The following is a 24,766-nucleotide window of genomic DNA, read 5'->3' on the forward strand; positions in this document are numbered from 1 at the left end:
AAAAAGACACACCTAAACACACACAAGGCAGACAGACACGTTTCTGTGGGCTTACCTATCCCTGGGAACAGGGTTCACCTTGCACGCCTCTAAGAGGAAGCGCACCACCTCTGCATGTCCTGAAAGGAGAGCAGATGGCAGAGTTGCGTAAGAAATAATAAAAAAATAAAATAAAAAACACACACACACACACACACTGCAGCAAAGACGTCACACACCACGCAGCGGCCGAGGGACAGTAAATGAACCCCTACGAAAACAGAGAGGGCTGAGTCTGCCAATTCCTCCCAGAGGACCCTGACATTACACAATTTGCCCCCGTGTGTGACAGGAAGAGGGAGGCTGTGAGACGCACCTTCTGCTGCTGCAACATGTAGAGCCGTCCTGGAGTCGTAGTCCCTCTGCTCCATGTCCATGGAGGAGAGGGCAAACCTACAGACAGAAAAGGTCAGCAGTGTCAGATGGAAGATAACGGGCAGAGAAAGAAGACCGAAGTAATTCAGAGATACAATAGAAGACGGATCATTATGAACAGAGGTATAACTACTCAAGTATTATGAATTTAACATGATTGAAGAAAAAAAATCCCTTTCAATGCGTGTGTGTCATCTGTGTGTAAGAGAGGTGCGTACTGTACCTCCTTAGTGCCGAGACGTCTCCGGTGTAGGCGGCAAACAGGAGATTGATGACAGACTTGACCTGGAGAGAAGGAGGAAGGCAGTTTGTGGAAACAGGCAAACACACACATGCATATGGGGGGGTGTATGTGCCCTACCACAGTCCTTCACCAGCTAAAAGAAAAGCGGAATCTGACAAACATCAATCAGGACTTCTGGATCCCAATCAACTACTTACAAAAACCCCATGGCAATGACAGTATTATTAATTATGTAGAATGTAATGCCATGTAAGACTTGCCAGAAGTACTTTTTTTCAGAATAGAGAACCGTGGCTAATAAAGCTGTCAATATTTAATATGGTCCCAAAATATATATATATTTAAATTCTACTAACTATGTGTGCAGTGAGACCACTGAGCAGTTGGTAAGACCAGTAGGTATGTTAGTGAGTAGTGAGTGTATTAGGAGTGATTTAGGAGTTAAGAGAGTTCTCTAGCCCCAGGCAAACCGTGAGTCCTGGCTCGAGCTGCAGGCAACCGGGGATATTGACAGATTTATTAGCCAAGGTTCTCGATTCTGCCACCCAGTCAATTAGATGCTTAAGGAGCCTTGAGTCATGTTTGAGGAGCTACCAGTATTGACTACAGACCAGATACTATGGTTGGATTCTGGCAGTGTTTTCTAAAGAGTTGATTGGAGAAATAAAAAAGGTAGAGATTCACATATTGGGAGTAACACTATGGCACTAGCATAGAAATAGAATACAATTTGAGCTTATTCTCGTGTGGTCCATTTACTAACTTGAAGCTTTAGCAGACTATGTGTGCCTTTTCTGCTGCATTGCAGGCTATGGGTCTGTGGTAGCTTTCTCTAATCTAATCATCAACCACTAGAGGGTGCTGAAACATTACTGAAGGCATAGTGACATTGCCTTCAGTAAATGGTCTCACGTTTTTTCCCCATTTGGGTGGGGTGGTATTGTGGGTAGAGCTTCAAAGCGTCAACGTCTAATCTTGTGAACTACTGTTTGGATCGGAATTAGATGCTTTAGATACTCAACTGTACTGGATTGAATTAAAAGAGTGAATTAAAAAACAAACAGTGCTGGGGTATCAAAAGCATAAAACCCTTGATTCACATTCACAACAAACCAGTAAACCAATCAATTAATGCATTACTCAGTTAATGACAATATGGAGTTATTACCAATTTAGATGTTGTTTTTTTGCTTGGGGAGGAACAGTTGTGCAGTGTTTCAGTAACATCTCAGAATCATTTTGATGATGCTGCAGAATTCAGAGACAACTGCCCAAAACAGAACATATAGGAGCTCCAGATCACAGTAGAAAACCAATCAGAAGAGAATAAAGCAGAGCAAAACTCGGCATAGCCGTCGGTAGCAGAGCTAGCAGAACTGAACAAAGTAGAATAGAGTCGAGCAAAGGCATTTAGCAGATCAGTGTCACAACTCAGTAGCAGAAAATAACTAGTTAGACAGCAGAGCGCAAAGCAGAGTCGTCCCATATTTCAGCAAGCCATGACACCCATCATCTCAGATGGGTTTTTATAGTTAGAAGCAGATAAAATGTGCATTTCTGCAACATTTTCTTACAATGGAATTTGATCTGAGAAATTAAGCTAATTGATTGATTCATATAATATTCATATAATATTCAATAAATATAGTACCCAACATCCAATTTGGACTCAACTTCTTCCTACTATTGAGTAAGACATGAGGAAACCAATACAATGGTTAAAAGCCACCCACGGACCACCCACACCAATCCCACCCCAACAACCAGTATACAGTATCAGTTCTGTCTGACAAGTAGTATGGAGCTGCGGCTTGAAGTATTGCTTCTTCATCTTATGTGATGTATTCCTGTGAATCTAATATTCCCCCCCGTTCAAAGAAAGCCATTGAAGTCACTTGCATTATTTACCACAAAAAGATAGCATCCTTTTCCAAACCACAGTCATCAACAAACATGGGCTAATGTAGGCTAGTTTTTAAATAAACAAATGTATACACACCCAATGTGGGGCAGAGAATCTCTGAACCACACCGTTCATATGGGGCCAGGGAGGCGTTTTGGACCGAGATTCTTTTGACTATTAAGAGGCTAGACACGGACAAGTCACTTAGACACACCCAGTCTGAGCATTGTGCCAATAGGTGAAATGTAACACCATAGGCATGTGACCAAAATTGCCACTGCCATAGAATTACACGATTTACTTATATTTCTATGGCAGTGACTACATCTCCCCCACAGGTATCATAATATGTCTTTTTGTTTCCAATCTGGCCTATATCAGCCCAGCCCTGCACAGACACAGGTCACTGTAGGTGAGATCACACTGCAACACACAAGCGAGCACAGCATGTCAAGGGTAGTCCAGCACATTCCCATACAAAAATGTCTAGACTGTATACAAAAGTATATACAATTCACCCTAATAAAACAGAACTGGCTCAAAAGAGGCTCATTTTTTACTTATTACTAAATAACTTAACTAATAACTTAACTACAGTCTATCATCCTGAAGCCGAAACAGTGACTATTCAGTCACGTTTGTTATAAGTGTGATGGATGTTCCTTGACAGGCTGAAAAAGAATGGCTACAACAGAAATACATAACCATACTATACAGACAGACATAGTACAGCAAGTAACACAGTTGCCAGCAAAGAGAGCACACTTGACTTAACTCACCAAGTAAAAACTGGTTCAGAACAATGACCGGAGCGTGAGCATACAGACCAAGCTCACACAGATCAAGCACAATGCATTCTGGGGTCTCTTCTGATTGGTTCCATTAACTCTGAAAGGGTGCACTGCACTGCATACCACACAAGACCCCTCCCCAAATCACCCACCCCCTCACCTTTCTTTTTCCTGCTCAGGTTGAACTGCGACCAGAAGAGTCAAAGCTATTCACAGAAACTGCACTTTCAAAGTATTTAGCACACAGACATGATCAGGTACAGTATTTACTTGGGAATTATATGGTGAAAACAGTAATTAAACAAGAATAACCAACTAGTTAACATTAAATTACTGATCGTTACAGATTGTTAAGGGTTCATTAAAACCTCTAGGCACCGTTTAGTACAAACCAGATACAAAATTACCAATTGTGTTGAAGGTACATGTCAATAACTACCCATTGATACCACAATTTCCTAGTAAGAGAAAACCAGTGGAAACAATATAACAAAAGTGCTTTCACAAAATCCCCTTTTAACTAATAAAACAAAAAGGGTTAAACCACTTAGTTTCAGTTGTGGTAATTTGACAAACAGGTATTTGTTGGATATAGTACTTTATTGGTTTATAACATGGCAACATGATTTCAACAGGTACTTCACCTGTCATTGCAACACACTTCTAGCATTACAACTACTGAAGCTCTTTGCTAGTATTTGCAATACTGGACTCTTGTAGAACTACAAAGTTCTACAAGACAAATACCTAGTGTATTCATCCAAACCAAGAGTCAGTGTCTTTACTATGAGGAGAAAGCAACACCCTTTTATGCCCAAGACACTAACTCAAACTGGTTTTGGTAATAAATCAACACTCCAGGTAGATCAGGTTAAGATCTCAGGAACTCACGAGAAGTTCCTGTTAAATGCAGTGATACACATTCTCAATAAGTTAACAGTGTAGGCTGCTGGTGTGTATAGTGTGTTAGACTTGGAGGGCTACAGCTGTTTTCTCCAAGGCACAGATATGGAATGAAACAGAAAAATGAAAAAAGTACAAGGACTAAAATGAACTTTAAAATATCAAGGTGGGATTCAAACACATTTATTAAATCATACAAAAATATTCCATTTGAAAGAAAGTAAAATAATGACATTGTGGGAAACATTAAACATGTTGCTGTGAAATCATAAAAAAAAAAATCATAAATTGTAATGAAAATACTGGTACGGCATTCAAAAAAACCCTTGTGTAAATTTTGATTGGGGTTATTAGTCACATTTTGCAATAGAGTAGAAAAGTTCAGTAAGCCCCATAACTTCCTCCTGTATCCTCTAACGTCATCCTAACTCCTAAGTCTTGCAAGCTTTCAGCCCCTGCATTCTCCATATTATGTCAACATGGGCAAGACATTAGAAAACGCACTCAAACGTGTTTCAGAACACACGAGTAGCAGAAGAAAAAAAATGATACAATTTCAGTACAAATAAATAGAAACGATTTAACAGAACTGATTATTTGGTAAATTAGCATTAGCAAGCAAGTTAACGTTAGCTGCTAGGCTAGCTACAGCTAGCTTCACTCCACAGTGGCAGAGACTTGTGAATGCTTTGCACCACACACTGACTGACTGACATCTAAAGGCCTACACTTAAAAAAAACATCCTTAGTGAAATAGTAGTCCTAGTTCCAAATCACAAGTTTAAATGAAGTCCAAGCATATTGACATGACAAAACAACAAAAATATATTTTTAAGTAAAAGTCTGATACTAAAATAAGCTAAAAATTAACTAAAAGTATACGGGATAGGGTTCAAGTCAGCCAATTCAGGAATTCCAATTCAATGAATAAATTCAAATTCAATAATTGAAAAACAGGGCATCTGTGTTCAATAACTTGTCAACGAACTGAAAGGGAGAAGCCATGTATCTTTCAAAATTCTTTCCATTTATGAATTTGACATTTAAATCATTTTCTGATTTGACTTCAATTCAAATTGACCCCAACCTTGGCCGGTATGGGACCCATAGACTTATATGGGTCCCACGAGAAGAAGAGCACATTCATGACGAAGTCATGGGTAACAAAGGGCTACTACTACAACTACAGTGTATACCAATTCAACAGTCCAGTTTCAAGAATGATTGGATAACAACATTGAACAAGAAAAACAGCCCCAGCAGCAGGACACCCACGGTGTTGGTTGACGTACATGTGCAAATGTGGCCAACGTTTGTGAAGTAAGTGGATTCCCTTGCCGTTCTGCGCTGCTGTTGAGTTTCATCAAGATTACTGCAAGATAACAATCCCCCCAAAACACACGCCAGGCAAATACAGTCTTTGGGAAAACTGTAGATACTGTACAGTGCATATTGGAAATAAACATGATGCATTCTTAAGCTACAGTATAGATAAGAGGAACTGGTTTCCCCTTCCTTTTTAAGGGTAGCTAAGTGTAATTCACAGTAATAATACAGATTAAATATAAAATTGGTAACAATGTATGATCACACTTTCTCTCAATGGTATACTGACTTGTACAATACATATACGTATGACCTATATAACCACGATATGCCATCTGACATATGCATACTGCCAATGGAATAGATCCAGCAGGATTCTACTAGGCTATGTCATGAAAACTAAAGGTTTGTGCGGTGTCTTGTCGGTCTGTCAGAGCCAGGATCAAGGTCCCCTCAGCATGCGTCACAGCTTAGATGAACATGGCACACACACACACACGCGCACACACACACACGCACACACACACGCACACACACACGCGCACACACACACGCACCACTCAAATACAAAAAGGCGCACACAGACACACACAAAAGGGGGTGGAATGAATCACCTTTTACGTCAGCAGTTGAAAAATCAGCTCATGTGAGATCCGTTGCTGGTATGTGAAAGGTAAAGCACTGGTATGCAAGTTAGAATGGTCCGACTGATATCATCTCCGTGTCACGCCTGATAAGTGCCTTATCGTTATAATCTCAGTTTGCTCTTCTAAAAGCATACTACAAGCTCTATGCAGACGCAAAATATCGGAGTGTTGCAATGTCGTTTTTCATCACAAAAGGGGTGGTTCCTTGTAAAAAAGCTCTGGCGTTCGGCGTACCGTTTTTGTACCTGAAAATTGAGACATGCAGTATCATTATTTCTGCAGCCGTGGGGGCAGTATTATTGCTTGGTTCCTTGATAGACTATTTTGCATTGATAACCAAATATAATCTCCGCAACTGAATCCACCCGAAACATTATTTTATTTAGAAATAGTAACTAGTGATTCCAGGCTACTGTGAAATGGTATAACCTGCTGTAGCCAACTTGCTAGCCATGTGTTTTTTTTTACAACAAAATAAATAAATGCTGTTCTATTTTTAACTGATATGGGAATGAATACACAAGCAGTATATCAAACTGGGATAATGTTTTAGGTTACACCAGCAAGTAGAAGAACATTTGCCAGGGCATATTTCTAAATGATCAATCTGATTATTTCACATGGAGATGTGGGGAGCTAAAAAAGACTAGCTAGCTTGCTATGTTTTTCGCCAGGTTAAAGCCAGCCTACTACTACTATAAGCAAAGGAAGGCTACGGTTCCTTGTTTTCAAAAAATGAAGACCAAACGCCCCCCAAAAACGTGAGGGACCGGCAAGGATATCCTGTTACCAAAAGGTGTCCTCTACTTCAAAAATTCCACTTCACACACATACACACACACACACACATACACACACAGTTAAGCTTGGAGTAACCTTAAGAGCCTGTCAACGCATATAATATAATGAGATACATTGTATTTATGTGTGTCAAAGCACAACACTCCACATCTTCCCTTGGCTTTTGGTTTGAGAAAAACTCCCTCGCTTTGGTTAACAAACACATTACAATGGGCCTAATACTCACACTGGCATGTTCGACAGATACAGGACTTCAAACCTGTCAATAGATATTGAAGCACACATGAAATGATGGATCAAGTCTACTTGCAAAGCCTCAATCTGAGCCAGGCAATCCCTTCAGGCCCCTAAAGTCTGACATTCTAGACAGGCAGCCAGAAGGGCTTCCCTCAGCTCTGCAGGGACCCCAAAAACACAAGAGATGCATTTCAAACTCATAAAAGACACACCCTCGTCCACTTACCCTCACCTTATTCCCTAGGGGGAATCCCCACAGCCATATTTGTCGTCGGTCCAAATGATTAGCCAAGCAAGGGAAGTGTGCAACGCAAGCCCCTCAGCCCTCGTTTTTAATAGAGTTTGCGAGGGTACAATTATGTTCGCTTCGGGGCCTGAAACACCCCATAATTCAAGTCGCGATGATTGTACATCCGCTAAGAAAAGTCCACCAAAACTTAAAAACCTCAGCGTCAATATGGAGTCAACATACAAGTGTAAGTAAAAACGAATGTAAAGAAGTTACAAATTGTGCTACACAAACACGTCTCGTAAAAGTAATGAAGAAGTTCCAGCTAGACAGGCTAACGTTAGTTAGCTGATTCATTTTCTAGCTATGATACAGTAGGCATATATTAATAATTATGTAGTTAATATAAGAAGACATGCAATCATAATTGACTGTAGCGCATACAAAACACCCACACGCTACTGGTGAATGAAAACACAATCGTTGCGAGATGAACAAGTGATGAATTTCCGGGCAAGGGCGACTCATTTAAAAATCATTCCTTCCTCCCTCTCCCTGCAAGAGTCAACTCGTCAGATGTCATGATATATCATCAAAAGTGTCCACTTCATTTGAGGGCTGAGGGTGTGTCTGTTATGTGTTTGGATTGCAGCCACGGACACACAGAAAAAAAAAGAGGGAAAAAAAGTACAGTAACCCAGGTAGAATCAATTATCATTCATCACCAGTACATAATGTGACATAACATTATGTAAAAAAAAAAAAAAAACTTATAGAAATAAATAATCCTCTTGATAATTTATATAAATATATGAAGTCATATATGGGTGTAGAAAGGGGACAGGAGAAGGTGGGAGGTAGGGAGCAGAGAGGGGGTCCTAGTTGCGCTCTCCGACACTCTCCATCCTATAGACTACAGTGGTGGAGCTGTCCTCGTGGCAATCAGTGGGCACCACCTTTTTCCACAGAGAGTCTTTGAGAGCTAGCTCTTGCTGAAGGCTCTCGTAATCCATTGGTCCGAAGGTAAACTGCTGTTTCAAGCAACATGGGATAACAGATTAGTTGGGTCTGCCTGCACATGCCACGAGTGCGGCTGCTCTAGGGATGTGTGTCTGTGACTATCTATGCGTGGTTGGTAATATGTTAAGTTTTGTAACTATGTAATGGAGAATGTGTCGGCCTTTCTTTATTGTGTCTGACTGTTTGGCGTGTGTGTGTGTGTGTGTGTGTGTGTGTGTGTGTGTGTCTGGTTTGCTCTGACAGAGATGCCACTTGCCTCTCAACATACGGATTAAAACACTATTAGACCAAAAGGAAAGGATAATTCAAAATCAATCCTAACCTTTCATTAATATTTAACCAAGCATGCCAAAGCTTACTGACCTCGAGATTAAATCTAATTAAATGACAATCCCCCCCCTCCAAAAGGGCAAACCAGATAAACAAGTAAATTCCCCAAAATATACCTAAAATTATCAAACATCCACAAACATAATCCAAATGTCAATAAATTAGAGTGTACTGTGGCTATCTAAATAACTAGGGCAGCAATTTTTTCTTTAGGAACTCTCATTAGCAACCCGTAAGATACTCGCCTACAGCCAATTTAGCACCATTAAATCAGGCACATTATGTCATTCTGGGAAGGTGTGGTAACAATGGAAGAGGGGTGTGTCTGTGTAAAGGCGTGTGTGTGTGTGAAGGGGATGGTTGTTTCTATGTGTACTCACCCTCTGGTCGCCTCCCTCCCTGCGAGGATCGTGCTTCTTGGCAAAGTGCCTCAGGTTGTCGTAGTTGTGGAAGTTAAAGAGAGACACCAGGTCCTGGAACGCATAGAATCAGAGAGGGTCATGTTCCGACAGAGGGAGGGAGGGAGACACAGAGAGAAAAAGACAGACAGTGACAGAAAGAGAGAGTTCGGACTAAAAATCTAAACTCTAGAGTGAATCAGAATAGCGGTGGGGCTGGGATTCGATCCCATGTGGACATGTCCGTACATGTTATGTGCAGAAGCCGGTGACGCTAACCATTGGTCTAGTGGCAATGCCAGGTCACATGAGTAGGTAAAGTTAACTTCTCTAGGGTAGGCAGCATTTGGAATTTTGGATGAAAAGCTTCCCCAATTTAAACTGCCTTCTACTCGTGCCCAGAAGATAGGATATGCATATAATTGGTAGATTTGGATAGAAAACACTCTGAAGTTTCGAAAACTGTTAAAATAGTGTCTTGAGTTTAACAGAACTGATTTGACAGGCGGAAACCTGAGGAAAATCCATTCAGGAAGTAGGAAGTTTTCTATTCAATGCCATTACAGTATCCAATGACTTAGGACTCAAATTGCAGTTCCTATGCCTTCCACTAGATGTCAACAGTCTTTAGAAATTGTTTCAGGCTTGTATTCTGAAAAATGAGGGAGTAAGAGCAGTCTGATTGAGTGGACCCTGCCGTGTCACAAAGCCTTTTCATGCGCGCGACCTAGAGAGTGCCTTTCTTGTTTACCTTTTATATTGACAACGTTATTGTCCGGTTGAAATATTATCGATTATTTAAGCTGAAAACAACCCGAGGATGGAATATAAACATTGTTTGACATGTTTCTATGAACTTTCCATATACAATTTGGATTTTTTTGTCTGACTGTTCTGACTGCGTTTGAGCCTGTGGATTACTGAAGAAAACGCAAGGACAAAACAGAGGTTAATATAATAATAATAATAATATATGCCATTTAGCTGACGCTTTTATCCAAAGCGACTTACATACATTCTACGTATGGGTGGTCCTGGGAATCGAACCCACTACCCTGGCGTTACAAGCGCCATGCTCTACCAACTGAGCCACAGAAGGACCACAGGTTTTTGGATATAAATTGAGACTTTATCGAACAAAAGGAACATTTATTGAATAAATGAATGTCTTCTGAGTGCAACCATATGAAGATCATCAAAGGTAAGTGATTAATTGTATCTCTATTTCTGACTCTTCTACTTGGCTCGTTACTGTTTGTAATGATTTGTCTGCTGGGCTATGTTCTCAAATAATCGTAAGGTATGCTTTCGCCGTAACGCATTTTTGAAATCTGACACCGTGGTTGGATTCACAAGAAGTTGATCTTTAAACCTATGTAAAATAGTTGTATCTTTTCTGAATTTCTATAATGACTATTTGCAATCTCACTGGATGTTGGCCAGGTGGGACGCTACCCTAGAGAGGTTAACACCAGAATTGCTGATGTTAAAAGTATCAGCTAGAGAACACCTGGCCTTGATGGACCCTCCTTCCAGCCAATGACACATCAGCATTCTAACAGTCTAATAAACACATTTCATATATGCTATCGGAAGAATCATAATTTGGTTGTGTTTATGAAGGTCTTACGTAATATTAGAATACTAAAAAACTATTACTTCAAATAACAATTGAATGAGCTTATGTTACTCTAGTCTATAAATAAATAAAAAACACTATTTCAAGAGTTATATCCATCAGAATGAAATTATAATTGAGTTTTTGCAGGTTTAAAGAAACATTGTGATAATAAGAAAATGTATAAAACAACAGCATATTTTAATGTATTATGTTACTAGTCTTTTCTTAGTAGACAGAGCAAAGCTGCCTCACAACTGGCCATGTTCTGAAAGTATAGACAACCCAGATATTCTTGTAAAAAAGGGATATTTGGAAATATTTATTTATTTGACAACAGTAATTGTCATAAACGGCAGAATATGCCTTTCTGATACTATATAGAAATCAAAACGTTTGACCTGCATGTGACTGAATGAGGATTTGATAAAGTGATGCTCCTTTCCCTGCATCTGTCAATTCCAAGCTGCGCCCATCTCTTCATGTACAATTTGACAACTGATAATATTGTGACTCAGACTAATGTCAATTTAATCTTATCTTTAGGCTAACTCTTATTACATGTGAAATTAGTTTCGGTATAGTTGATGAGCCGGCTGTGCAGGCTGACTGGCATTGTTTGCTTCCCCTCGGAAGCAAACATAGAATCAAGGACATCAAGGATAGAATCAAGGACACGTTTCGCACTATTCTAAATGCCTAATGCAACAGCATGTTTTCATTTCCCTTACAATAAATTTGATTAGCAATAGAGTAATAGTAAATAAAACAGTAACAGCTTCTTTTTAGAAAGTAAAACATGAAAGAGAATGATATCAACCCGCAAGGCACGCATTCAAATTATTTGGTTTAAACATGAGCCACAATGCTGATAAATAGGCATAAACTGATCACTGCACTATTGTTGTTCTAAATTAAATCAACCTCTTCTCCCTCCTTGTCGTTCAGCTAGGCCTAATTTTGAGTTCAATTGTGAAGTAAAGTGCATAATTAACACCCATTCATCTATTTGTCATTCATTCAGTGGAGGAGAGAGAGATACTCATTAGCGCCTGGCTGAGCAAAGGATCTAAATCATTTTCTGTTTATGATTTTTTTAAATATATATATATATATATATATATATTTTTAAATCAGGGAAGGAGCAGGAGTTTGCTTTTTTTAAATAAACAAAATCAAAACGTCAGTGGCCGTTAGCCTATGGCAGTTCTAGTGTTAAAGAACATTGGCGTTCTTCAACTACATGTTGACAGTGATCCCTGGCATTGTTTTCCAGCCATGCGATCTAATCAATCATCACTTTGTTATTAAGGAGCAGACTAGCGTGGGGCCTCTCTCTACGGCTCAGAGCTGTATCTGTACGTAACCCCACCGCCAGTGACTGGGCCTCAATGAGAACGCACCTACTAGTTCACTATGGGACATCACAAGTAAAACATACATCTACATACAGTATGTACCATTCATAAATCTTGTTATGCAACACAAGTCATACAGCATACCATTGTGTGAAATGCCATAACCAGCTTAGTTGGCGCAAACAGAAACTAGCATCCATCAAAAAAAATATTATACCCGTTTGAGAATAGTAAACAGTAGAGAGAGAGTAGTGTTACTTTATTGATCCCAACTTGGGAAATTGTTTTATGTCTATGTACTCGTCTGCACAATGAGTTTCCTTGCAGGAACAATAAAGTTTGAATTGTAGCAGGAAATGTACTCAATAAGATGTTTCTATGAGGCCTCAGATGCTCCAGGAGGACTATTTGGCTAGGCTAGCTCATTTCTGATGGTAGAAAGATTAACATGTAGCGGTGGCTCAGAGAGCGGGAGAGGGCGATATATAATAAGCAGAAATATGATCACGTGTGAGGGTGGTAGTAGTAATGTGTGTGTGTGGGGGTGGGGGCTGAGTATGTCTATTCGGAGGTGTCAATGTGTGTTTGTCAGTGTGTCCCCGTACCGTGCAGAACTGAATGCCTCTGACACTGTTGCCCAGCTTGTCCAGTGGAGGAGACCAGCACATGATGCCCATAACGTTGGGCACCACCAGAAGGATGCCCCCTGCCACGCCCGACTTGGCTGGCAAGCCCACCTGTAGACACAAAGACACAGGGAGAGGTTACCCACAACTCTGTGGACATCAGGGCCCAAATTGTAAGTAGCGCATTATCTAGGATCAGCTCCCCTTATTCATTATGATCCAAGACAAAAGTGATCCAATATTAACAATCCTACTCTGAGACTCAAGGTGAATACAGGCCCAGGGCATTATACACACTATAAGTGAGTGGCAGACAGACTTACAGAGTGAAAGTAAGGCAGGGATCAACTAGATTCAGCCGCAGGGCCAATTTTTTCTTGAGGACGGTCTGGAGAATAATTTGTAGACTGCAAATTGACCGCAAGAAGCCAAAACAGATATAATATTTGACTAATACATAACCATTTCAAACCTTGTTTACATTTGTATACGATCACGTGTCTCCCTATCATGCGTGGGAATACTTGATTGGATAATCGCGCAACATCTGATTGGATAATCCTCCATGGGGGCTATAGGTAGAATATTGACCTGGTTTGTTCTGGCAAGGACAGTGACTGGAGCCCAGTGGAGGGCAATTGAGGACATTGTGGGGCAGAGACAGGCTGGATGGGACTAAAAGGGTCGTATTGGGCAGGAGGAAAGGGCAGATTTTGTCAGAGAGTGGCAGTATTTAGCAGAATAAGCTGTGCTTTAACTGGACCACCAAAGTCAATGTTGTGGACTGACACTCAAGGTGCATCTCAATAGTGTAAAATGGCTTCCTTTTCTTGTCTCCTCTCTTTCATCTGCATTTTTCTGAAGAAGAAAAAACAGGCCAGGTGAAAGCTATTTTTTTGTCAGAGCAGATAAAGAACGTGAGACTATGGAACATTTATATACAGCAGTGTTGTGGTGCTATATGAGCTATGGTGGCGAGGTACAGTATACTCACGTGGAAGGCGAACTGGCCAGAAAAGTCGTACATGCCGCAGGAGTGCATGAGGCTCAGCGTGTCACGCACTGCCTCCGGGCTCAGCACACGCTCGCCCGTAATTGGACAGAAGCCGCCGTTGGCCAGGGTGGCCGCCATGACGCTGGCGCTCTCGCAGGTCACCTCGATGGAGCATAGCTGGAGGGACAGACAGTTACAACACAAATCTAAGATCAAGCCAAACAGTAATAGTGGTAGAAATACATTAATATAGAACATGCACACAGAATAAATATGACAGTCAAGCGTGAGCCTAGGGCATTGTGTACTCAATTATTCTCCCGTCCCAATATTGCCCCCACTCTGGATGAAAACATACTACAGTATAATCAAAATAGAGTGTATGCACGGAGAATGAAAACCATATACTACAATCAAAGTACATGTAAATGCATAGAATATAATGTACCCAGTACAACTACTCCTCTCTCTTGTCCTATGGTTTTAGGAAAGGCTCCAGGTTATGTGAGTTCTCAGTGGGCCAAGGCAAACATTACCAAAGGACCAGCATGACCGGAGCCTATACGTCAGTGGGTTGTCAGCGTGACACCAGAGAGGAAGGCTGTCAACACCCAAAGGGATGTGACGTCAACACAGCTATCCCATTACACACATTTCCCTTCCCAGCCAGAGAAGCACATGAACAAAGTCACAGTCACCAGACCCAGAAAGAGAGAGAGAGAGGGGGAGAGGAGGGGGATTCACAATCTAGCCAATACCATAAGGCCGCCCCTCCCCATTTCTCCCTCCACTGGCAGTGTGTAGTTGTGGGCCGTCTGTCTGTACGTACCTGGAAGTAGAAATCCAGAATGGACGTCATGTCTGTCCCCTCAGGAAAACACTGCAGAGAGGGGAGGGGGGGTGGAGGGGGGGTATAAACAGACAGATTACAGCCACGCAATATATTTTGACATGACTGATGTGCTGTTCTGTATTTCAGCAATCTTAGACTATACATTGGATAGAGAGAGAGAGAGAGAGAGAGAGCGAGAGAGTGAGATGGCTTAAGTTTAGTTACTCCTTATTAGGGAAAGATAGAATAGCTCCTAAATCAAAATGAACACAGTTGAAGTCAGAAGTATACATACACCTTAGACAAATACATTTAAAACTCAAATTCACAATTCCTGAACATTTAATCTTAGTAAAAAATTCCCTGTGTTTGGTCAGAAGGATGACCACTTTATTTTAAGAATGTGAAGTGTCAGAATAATAGTAGAGAATGATTTCAGCTTTTATTTCTTTCATCACATTCCCAGTGGGTCAGAAGTTTACACACTCAATTAGTATTAGGCGTGTCCAATCAATTTTGTAACCACTCCCTCTTCCAATTAGGGCTAATTGGAAAAGCTGTTCTAAAGAGGACATTGTATTCCTTTTTTTGTACCCCCCTTGACGAAGGCCATGCAGCCGAAATGCGTCGTTAAAAAAAAAAAAAAAAAAAAAAAAAAGTTTTTCCTATTGAACATGCCATACTAAAAGGCATTTTAATTAATTATATGAAGAGTGCCTTGGTCCTCCTTTCTTTTTAGTATTTGGTAGCATTGCCTTTAAATTATTTAACTTGGGTCAAACGTTTCAGGTAGCCTTCCACAAGCTTCCCACAATAAGTTGGGTGAATTTTGTCCCATTCCTCCTGACAGAGCTGGTGTAATTGAGTCAGGTTTGTAGGCCTCCTTGCTCGCACACGCCTTTTCAGTTCGGTCCACAAATTTTCTACAGGATTGAAGTCAGGGATTTGTGATGGCCACTCCCAATACCTCATCTTCGTTGTCCTTAAACCATTTTGCCACAACTTTGGAAGTATGCTTGGGGTCATTGTCCATTTGGAAGACCCATTTTCGACCAAGCTTTAACTTCCTGACTGATATCTTGAGATGTTGCTTCAATATATCCACATAATTTTCCTCCTTATGATGCCATTGATTTTGTGAAATGCGCCAGTCCCTCCTGTAGCAAAGCACCCCCACAACATGATGCTGCAACCTCTGTGCTTCACAGTTGGGATGGTGTTCAGCTTGCTTTATGTTCTTCCAAACATAGATGGTCATTATGGCCAAACAGTTCTATTTTTGTTTCATCAGACCAGAGGACATTTCTCCAAAAAGTACCATCTTTGTCCACATGTGCAGTTGCAAACCGTAGTCTGGCTGTTTAATGGCGGTTTTGGAGCAGTGGCTTCTTCCTTGTGAGTGGCCTTTCAGGTCATGTCGATATAGGACTCGTTTTACTGTGGATTTAGATACTTTTGTACCGGTTTCCTCCAGCATCTTCACAAGGTCCTTTGCTGTTGTTCTGGGATTGATTTGCACTTTTTGCACCAAAGTACATTCAGCTCTAAGCCATGACATCATTTTCTGGAATTTTCCAAGCGGTTTAACGGCACAGTCAACTTAATGCATGTAAACTTCTAACCCACTGGAATTGTGAATCAGTGAATTATAAGTGAAATAAATCTTGTCTGTAAACAATTGTTGGAAAAACTACTTGTGTCATGCACAAAGTAGATGTCCTAACCGACTTCCCAATACCATAGTGTGTTAACAAGAAATTTGTGGAGTGGTTGAAAAAACAGTTTTAGTGACTCCAACCTAAGTGTATGTAAACTGCCGACTTCAACTGTAAATACTTTCCCCCTACTAGCACTGACTTTGCTGCTAGCTAATTAACTTTTAAAAATGTACTTTCTATGATTGAGATATGTGGCTTTCCCCCCTACCTACAATATCTTAAGATGAATGCACTAACTAAGTTGCTTTGGATAAGAGTGTCTGCTAAATGACTCAAATTTAAACGTAAAGGCAGCTCTCCGACTTAGTGAGTTGTACAATGGGAACAGCAAACAGTGCCAAGTAAGAGAACAGGGAGGATAAGAGGAAGTGGAAAGATGAGAGGGAGAGATAGCATCACGGTTCTGACCTTCTTTTCTTTCAGGTAGTAGCCGATAGCGAAATTCCGGTCTCCTGACTCGCGCTCCGACTGGAATCTGCGTAACAAAGAACACAACAACAGTTAACAGTCTACACCGATGTGAGTAGGTGTGTTTTCTTTCACCACATTCCTTCATTGCCATCATAATTAAAAACCCTCTTCCAAATGAGATCCTGAGCCTACTGTGATTAACTTCTGTAAACATCCAGACTTTAGACTGCATGCCTGCAGTCTAAACAATAATGAATAATTGAGAAGGGTCCGGAAAGGAGAAGGAGGCCACACAAAGCATCTGAAATGGCGTCTGAAATGGCGTCCTATTACTTATTTACTACATTACTTTTGACCAGGGTCCACATAGTGCACTGTATACGGTGTATTTGGAAAGTATTCAGACCCCTTGACTTTTTCCACATTTTGTTACCTTACAGCCGAATTCTGAAGTGGATTAAATAAAAATGTTTTCATCCGTTAATCTACACACAATACCCCCATAATGACAGTGAAAACAAGTTAATTAAAAAAAAACAAATGTAAATAAGCTATTTCTGTTTTTAATACATAAGTATTCAGGCCCTTTGCTATGAGACTCAATTTTGTTCAGCTGCATCCTGTTTCCATTGATCATCCTTGAAATGTTTCTACAACTTGGTAGGAGTCCACCTGTGGTAAACTCAATTCAATTGGACATGATTTGGAAAGGCACACACACCTGTCTATATAAGGTACCACAGTTGACAGTGCACGTCAGAGCAAAAACCAAGCCATAAGGTCGAAGGAATTGTCCATAGAGCTCCGAGACAGGATTGTGTCGATGCACAGATCTGGGGAAGGGTACGAGAAATGTTCTGCAGCATTGAAGGTCCCGAGAACACAGTGGCCTCCATCATTCTTAAATGGATAAAGTTTGGAACCAGCACTTGCCGCTCGGCCAAACTGAGCAATCGGCGGAGAAGGGCCTTGGTCAGGGAGGTGACAAAGAACCCAATGGTCAGTCTGACAGTGCTCCAGAGTTCATCTGAAAGGTTCTCCCGTCTCCACAGAAGGACAACCATCTCTGCAGCGCTCCACCAATCAGGCCTTTATGGTAGAGTAGCCAGACGGAAACCACTTCTCAGTAAGAGGTGTGTGACAGGCTGCTTGGAGTTTGCCCAAAGGCACTTAAAGGGCTCGCAGGCCATGAAAAACAAGATTCTCTGGTATGATGAAACCAAGATGGGCATTTTTGACCTGAATGCAATGCGTCACGTCTGAAGGAAACCTGGCACCATCTCTATGGTAAAGTATGGTGGTTTCAGCATCATGCTGTGGGAATGTTTTTCAGAGGCAGGGACTGGGAGACTAGTTAAGATTGAGGGAAAGATGAACAGGGCAAAGTCCAGAGAGATCCTTGATGAGAACCTGCTCCCTCATACTGGGGCGAAGGTTCAACTACCAACAGGACAACGACCCTAAGCACATAGCCAACAAAATGCAGGAGTAGATTCGGGACAGGTCTCTGAATGGCCTAGCCAGAGCCTGGACTTGAACACCGTCAAACTTCTCTTGAGAGACCTGAAACTAGCTGTGCAGCGACGCTCCCCATCTAACCTGACAGACCTTGAGAGGATCTGCAGAGAAGAATGGGAGAAACTCCCCAAATACAGGTGTGCCAAGCTTGCAGCTTCATACCCAAGAAGACTCAAGGCTGTAATTGCTGCCAAAAGTGTTTCAACAAAGTACTGAGTAAACGGTCTGAATACTTATGTAAATGTGATATTTTAGTAATACATTTTATTTGTAATAAATGTGCAAACATTTCTAACAATCAGTTTTTGCTTTGTCATTATGGGGTATTGTGTGTAGATTGAGGAGAGAAAAAATGTTAATAAATTTTGGAATACGGCTGTAACTTAACAAAATGTGGAATAAGTCAAGGAGTCTGAATGCACTGTAGGGAATAGGGTGCCACTCTCTACTTACGTGGCATTGCTGAAGCCTACATACTCATTTCCTGCCATCTTATTCAGGAAGTTCATGACCTGGAAATGAAACAACGGAGTCAGTTAAACTTTTTTTCTAACATATATTACAAAATACCCAATACAACTCCAAACAGCTGCCACAATGCACAAAATGTGGTATTAAACTTACATAGTCAAACTTCTCAGCATTGCTCGCTCCCTGCTGAAAGGTAATAGAAAAGGTATTAAGTCAAGTTTGTTGAACAAAGAGAAAATATTTACAGCAGAATGAAAGTAGCAAGAAAACACAAGCCTTGGCTTAAATAATAATACTGTCATACACAAAAACAAAAAATATGATCAGTTTGATGCATTATAAATGCAAAGTTAACTGAGCTTCGGTGAAACCTAGACAAACATACACAATTCAACATGGATGAAGAGAATCTGAAGGGTGTTAAATAGTTACAGAGAGAAGTATAATGAATTTATAGAGTCAATAGACACAAAAAGACAGTTAATGCTTGGGCTTTGGTTGGAATCAAATTGAAGGAGATGATCCGTCATAATCACATTTTGTATATAAATGTAACACTAGGGCTGGCACAATTACATATAACCGTGTAACCGGCGGTCATGGTTACCATATAACCAATGGTTATGGATGAAGAATAACCATCATAACCATTAAAAAATAGAATATATATACACATTCTTTAAATATTTTTGGAGGGGGAACAAACAGCTGACTGAAGCCGGGACGGCTGGGCATTCGTGCAGGTTGAGTCCGTTTCTGCCATAACATGGACTCTTAACATGAAACTTTTTTGCCCCTTGCTGAAGCAAGAAAGGTGTTGTAGCAGACGATGAATAAATGTGCTTGGAACATCTAACCTTGGCAATAGGTCATACTTGCATAATTCTGATAGAGATAAATGTGCGCAATTGTTCTGCATGGAATAATCGGAAATGAGTAGTTCTCAAATGCTCTTCAACAGGTGATATTAAAACCAAAACAGTTGCAACATTTATTTAACAATCCTTTGAAAGTGGCACGTAGCTACCTGTCAATGGTTTTAGAGGAGCCTGGGGTCTCCTTTCACCCGAGCAGCCAAATTGTACACTCGGCACCATATTGTGGCGTTTTATTGATAACCTATTTGCCTGGTAAACTCATGGGTACACTCGTAATAGCTGCCTGGTATTGTGACGCAATAATTTCCATGGTAATGTAGCATGTTCATTGAATTGATGTTAAAGATGCACTATGCAAAAGTCGCTCTGCCATTTCCTGATTGCTAAAATTCTAATCGTTCTCCTAATTTCAGTTTATGTGTGACAAAACAAGCAAATATAGTGTATAGTAAAAGACGCAAAAACAAAACTTAAGAACGAGAAGCAAAGAAATAAGTCACAGAAGCACAGATCTAGCACTTCTTTATGAATTTGGTAGGGTCGCCCAAAAGCTTACATATTGCAGCTTTAAAATGTGGCTCATGCGATGGAATGTATTTCATGTAAATGTCAGTTGAATCAACAAATCACACTTCCTATTTGAACGGTTATTACAGAGAGACTGCAGTCATTTGGCTGTCCAAATGATTTTCATCCTAAATTACATGTCCGTCACAGCCCTATTTAACACTTATTTTATTGCCGTGCAGTGTGTGTGTGTGTGTGTGTGTGTGTGTGTGTGTGTGTGTGTGTGTGTTATAGGCTAACACGTGTCCTGTGAACAGTTCTGGGGATCAGGAGGGCTTATTAGCATGGAGTGTTGATCGCCTGGGAGACTAAACAGAAGAGCAGGAGGTAGAGGGAGCAAAGAGAGGTGCAAGGGAGAAAAAAAAATATCTTCCTTGTCACTGATCTAGTATGCTCATATTTCTTTGCTATTACTGGCTTTGCTAGACATATGCCCCCCCCCCAAAAAAAAGGCATGCATGTCTATTGACTATTGAACTCAACCTGCTTCATATATTCAGAGAAAAATACCAGACAGCATTCTAACATATGTATCGGTACACATAACCAAGTCAAACAAAAAATGGCAGTGGTATGTTGACAGAGATGCATCTATTCTATCCGGGCTTGTTCAATGAATGGGATGGTGGGGGGAGGGAGAAAAGGAAGAAAAATTACCAACGTAATTTACCAACGACATGGCAGCGGTGGTCATAATATCCCACAGTTCCTAAGTCTGCAAAATATGCAACAACATACACACAAAAAAGACACAAGAAGCCATCAAAACCATGGTTACATAGTCGGGGTGTGGCCCCGGTGGCGTTGTCATGGACACACAGTAGGGTGTGTAAGCCCAACATATTTCCTGTGAGTGGGATAATCAGCTCAACACTATGCTATATGATGCACATGCGGGTACATACTGAGGGAGACAGGGCATTGAGAGGGACACAGACATAGTTCTATTAACTATTAACTGACACAGACAACTAGTAACGACAAAACCACTGGACAAAATGTACGAACAGAAATAGCCCACCCACATTATATGACCCTGTCAATGAATGGAGGAGAATGCAGCTTGCTCAGGAGTAGCTTTTCTATTCGCAGTGCCTGTGTAATGTTGTGGAAAACTCACATGGGAATAAAATGGACACCCAGACAGGGTAACACAACACCTTTCAAATCAACTCCATGCGTGGCTTAACCCGATAGAAACATATACCTTTCAGTGTGTGTGTGTGTACAGTATGTGGTGTGTGTGCTCCTGTTTCCATGTAGAGGTATGTGAAGGTGTAGTCCCTCCGTGGGTGTGGTGTGCATACTCTGTATACACTTAGCTGCTTGGTAGGCCAACATGAGAGTCTCGATTTCCATAGACAAAGTCTGGAAGGACATACACTGGCACTTGGGAATGTAATGGACATCTCCATCTGTTTATCATTTGGTGCATAATATTTCAACGAAAGGGGGGGGGGGGTCAGTATAATGGATGAGTTGCTTCAAGAGATGGCGCAGGAGGCTTGACCAATTGTGCACATAATGTTTCTGCCACCGTTTCTTATGACCGGAAAGAGCTTCTGGGTATCAGGACAGCGATTACTCTGCTCATACTGGACGCACATTTTTTCTTTAACGAATCAGACGCAAAAGGATTTACTTCAGGCACCCGAAAAGGCCCAAATCCCCGTCATTCGATGAAGAAGAGAGAGATATCGGAGACGTAGGTCAGGCTGCCTTGTAAGGGTCCGAAGGCAAGTGGGTAATCTACCTCTTCTATCAGTCCTATTGGCCAACGTGCAATCATTGGATAATAAAATGGATGAGCTTCGATCAAGACCATCCTACCAACAGGACATTAAAAACTGTAATATCTTATTTTTCACAGAGTCGTGGATGAACAACGACATGAATAACAGAGCTGGCTAGGTTCAGTGCATTGGCAAGATAGAACAGCTGCCTCTGGTAAGACATGGGGTGGCTGTCTGTGTCTATTTGTAAAAAAAAAACATCTAGAAATCTAATATTAAGGAAGTACTATACCTCCTAAGCTCTCCCTCGCCCTCCATTTGGCAAATCTGACCATATCTCTATCCTCCTGATTCCGAAAGCAGGAAGTAACAGTGACTCGCTCAATACGGAAGTGGTCAGATGACGCAGATGCTAAGCTACAGGACTGTTTTGCTAGCCCAGACTGGAATATGTTCCCGGGATTCATCAGATGGCATTGAGGAGTACACAACATCAGTCACTGGCTTCATAAATAAGTGCATCGATGATGTCGTCCCCACAGTGGCCGTACGTACATACCCCAACCAGGCAACAGCCGCACTGAGGTAAGGGGTAGAACTGCCGCTTTCCAGGAATGGGACTCTCTACGCCCTCCGACGAACCATCAAAAAAGGAAAGCGTCAATACAGACCTCAGATCGAATCATACCACACCGGCTCCGACGCTCGTCGGATGTGGCAGGGCTTGCAAAATATAACAGAGTACAAAAGGGAAGCACAGCTGCGAGCTTCCCAGTGACACGAGTGGACCAGACAAACTAAATTACTTTGAAGCTCGCTTCGGGACAAGCAACACTGAAGCATGCATATGAGAGCATCAGCTGTCCCGGACAGATGATGATCACGCTCTCCGTAGCCGATGTGAGTAAGACCTTTAAACAGGTCATCATTCACAAGGCCGCAGGGCCAGACGGAATACCATGACATGTACTTCAAGCATGCGCTGACAAGTGTCTTCACTGACATTTTCAACCTGTCACTGACTGAGTCTTTAATATCAACATGTTTCAAGCAGTCCACCACAGTCACTGTGACCAAGAATACTAAGGTAACCTGCCTAAATGACTACTGACCGAAGCACTCACGTCTGTAGCCATGAAGTGCTTTGAAAGGCTGGTCATGGCTCACATCAACACCATTATCCCAGAAACCCTAGACCACCTCCAATTTGCATACCGCCCCAACAGATCCACAGATGATGCAATCTCTATGTACTCCACACTGCCCTTTCCCACATGGACAAAAGGAACACCTATGTGAGAATGCTATTCATTGACTACAGCTCAGCGTTCAACACCATAGTGCCCACGAAGCTCATCACTTAGCTAAGGACCCTGGGACTAAACACCTCCCTCTGCAACTGGATCCTGGACTTCCTGGCGGGCCACCCCCAGGTGGTAAGGGTAGGTAACAACACATCCGCCACGCTGATCCAAAACATGGGGCCCCTCGGGGGTGCATGCTCAGTCCCCCCCCTGTACTCCTTGTTCACTCATGATGCAAGGTCAGGCACGACGCCAACAACATCATTAAGTTTGCCGATGACACAACAGTGGTAGGCCTGATCACCGACGGCCTATAGGGAGGAGGTCAGAGACCTGACAGTGTGGTGCCAGGATAACAACCTCTCTCTCAACGTGATCAAGACAAAGATCTGATTGTGGACGATTGTAAAAGGAGGGCCGAGCATGCCCCCCCCCATTCTCATCGACGGGGCTGTGTTAGAGTAGGTCGAGAGAGGTTCCTTGGTGTCCACATCAGCAGCAAATTGTCATGGTCCAAACACACCAAGACAGCCATGAAGAGTGCATGACAACGTCTATTCCCCCTCAGGAGAATGAAAAGATTTGGCATGGGTCCTCAGATCCTCAAAATGTTATACAGCTGCACCATCAAGAGCACTGGTTGCATCACCGCCTGGTACAGAGGGTAGTGTGTACAGCCCAGTACATCACTGGGGCCAAGCTTCCTGCCATCCGGGGCCTCTATACCAGGTGGTGTCAGAGGAAGTCCCTAAAAATTGCCAAAGACTCGAGCCACCCTAGTCATAGACTTCTCTCTGCTACCGCAAGGCAAGCAACACCGGAGTACGAAGTCTAGGTCCAAAAGGCTTCTTAACAGCTTCTACTCCCAAGCAATACAACTCATGAACAGCTAATCAAATGGCTACCCAGACTCTTTCTGACAGCGAGTGGCGGGTCAACAACAAGCTGGCTCCCAGATCTGTTTGTGTTTTCTTGCCAACTCCTACAGTCAATGTTACGCCAATGACTATAGGAGATGGGGAAACTGCACAAACAGATCAGACCAAACAACATACGTGTCCTATAGTCCCAGAAAAAGTAGCCTAGTTCTCAGAGAGAACAAAGGTCAATTCCACAACAAAACAAGCCTCATATTAATGTTCAACTAGTCTCAACAAGCAACGAGAACAGACAATCACGTCTGTGATGTTTGTGTTTACTCTGTTCCTATTGTTCCATCCTCTCCAAAAAGCAGAGACAGATGGGGTGACATCCTCCTGTCTTCAGGAGTCGAGAGACGACAACAGTGAGAAGATGAGACAGTTTATTAGGTCTAGACAGGTGTGGAGAGGCACAGAAGCCTGGGATTAAGCTAATGACTAGAAAAAATAAAAGAGTTCCAAGAGTTCTTCGGCTGTCCCCATAGGAGAAACCTATATTTGGGGTTTCATGTAGAACCCTCTGCGGAAAGGGTTTTACATGGAACCCAAAAGGATTCTACCTAGAACCAAGAGGA

General features: G+C 41.8%; 1 protein-coding gene across 7 annotated transcripts in view; it reads right to left on the reverse strand.

The window, feature by feature from the left end:
* The window catches only part of LOC118367156 (glutaminase kidney isoform, mitochondrial-like), a 61,781-nt gene that overhangs the window by 2,897 nt on the left and 34,118 nt on the right, over positions 1-24,766 (reverse strand). For 2 of the 7 annotated variants that reach the window (XM_035750253.2, XM_035750255.2), the window contains exons 8-17: positions 18,943-18,972; positions 18,772-18,830; positions 16,798-16,864; positions 14,669-14,719; positions 13,840-14,016; positions 12,825-12,956; positions 9,226-9,318; positions 638-699; positions 356-432; positions 56-119 (exon numbers count right to left, since the gene is read on the reverse strand). In XM_035750253.2, coding sequence (XP_035606146.2) covers positions 56-119; positions 356-432; positions 638-699; positions 9,226-9,318; positions 12,825-12,956; positions 13,840-14,016; positions 14,669-14,719; positions 16,798-16,864; positions 18,772-18,830; positions 18,943-18,972 — 812 coding nt within the window. Of the gene's footprint in view, positions 1-55; positions 120-355; positions 433-637; positions 700-4,422; positions 8,527-9,225; positions 9,319-12,824; positions 12,957-13,839; positions 14,017-14,668; positions 14,720-16,797; positions 16,865-18,771; positions 18,831-18,942; positions 18,976-24,766 lie in introns of those variants that run through there. The other 5 variants (XM_035750252.2, XM_035750254.2, XM_035750258.2 and 2 more) reach the window with 3 other exon arrangements.

This window comes from Oncorhynchus keta, chromosome 34 (genome assembly GCF_023373465.1).
Source record: "Oncorhynchus keta strain PuntledgeMale-10-30-2019 chromosome 34, Oket_V2, whole genome shotgun sequence".
In the NCBI taxonomy this organism is placed as follows: domain Eukaryota; kingdom Metazoa; phylum Chordata; class Actinopteri; order Salmoniformes; family Salmonidae; genus Oncorhynchus; species Oncorhynchus keta.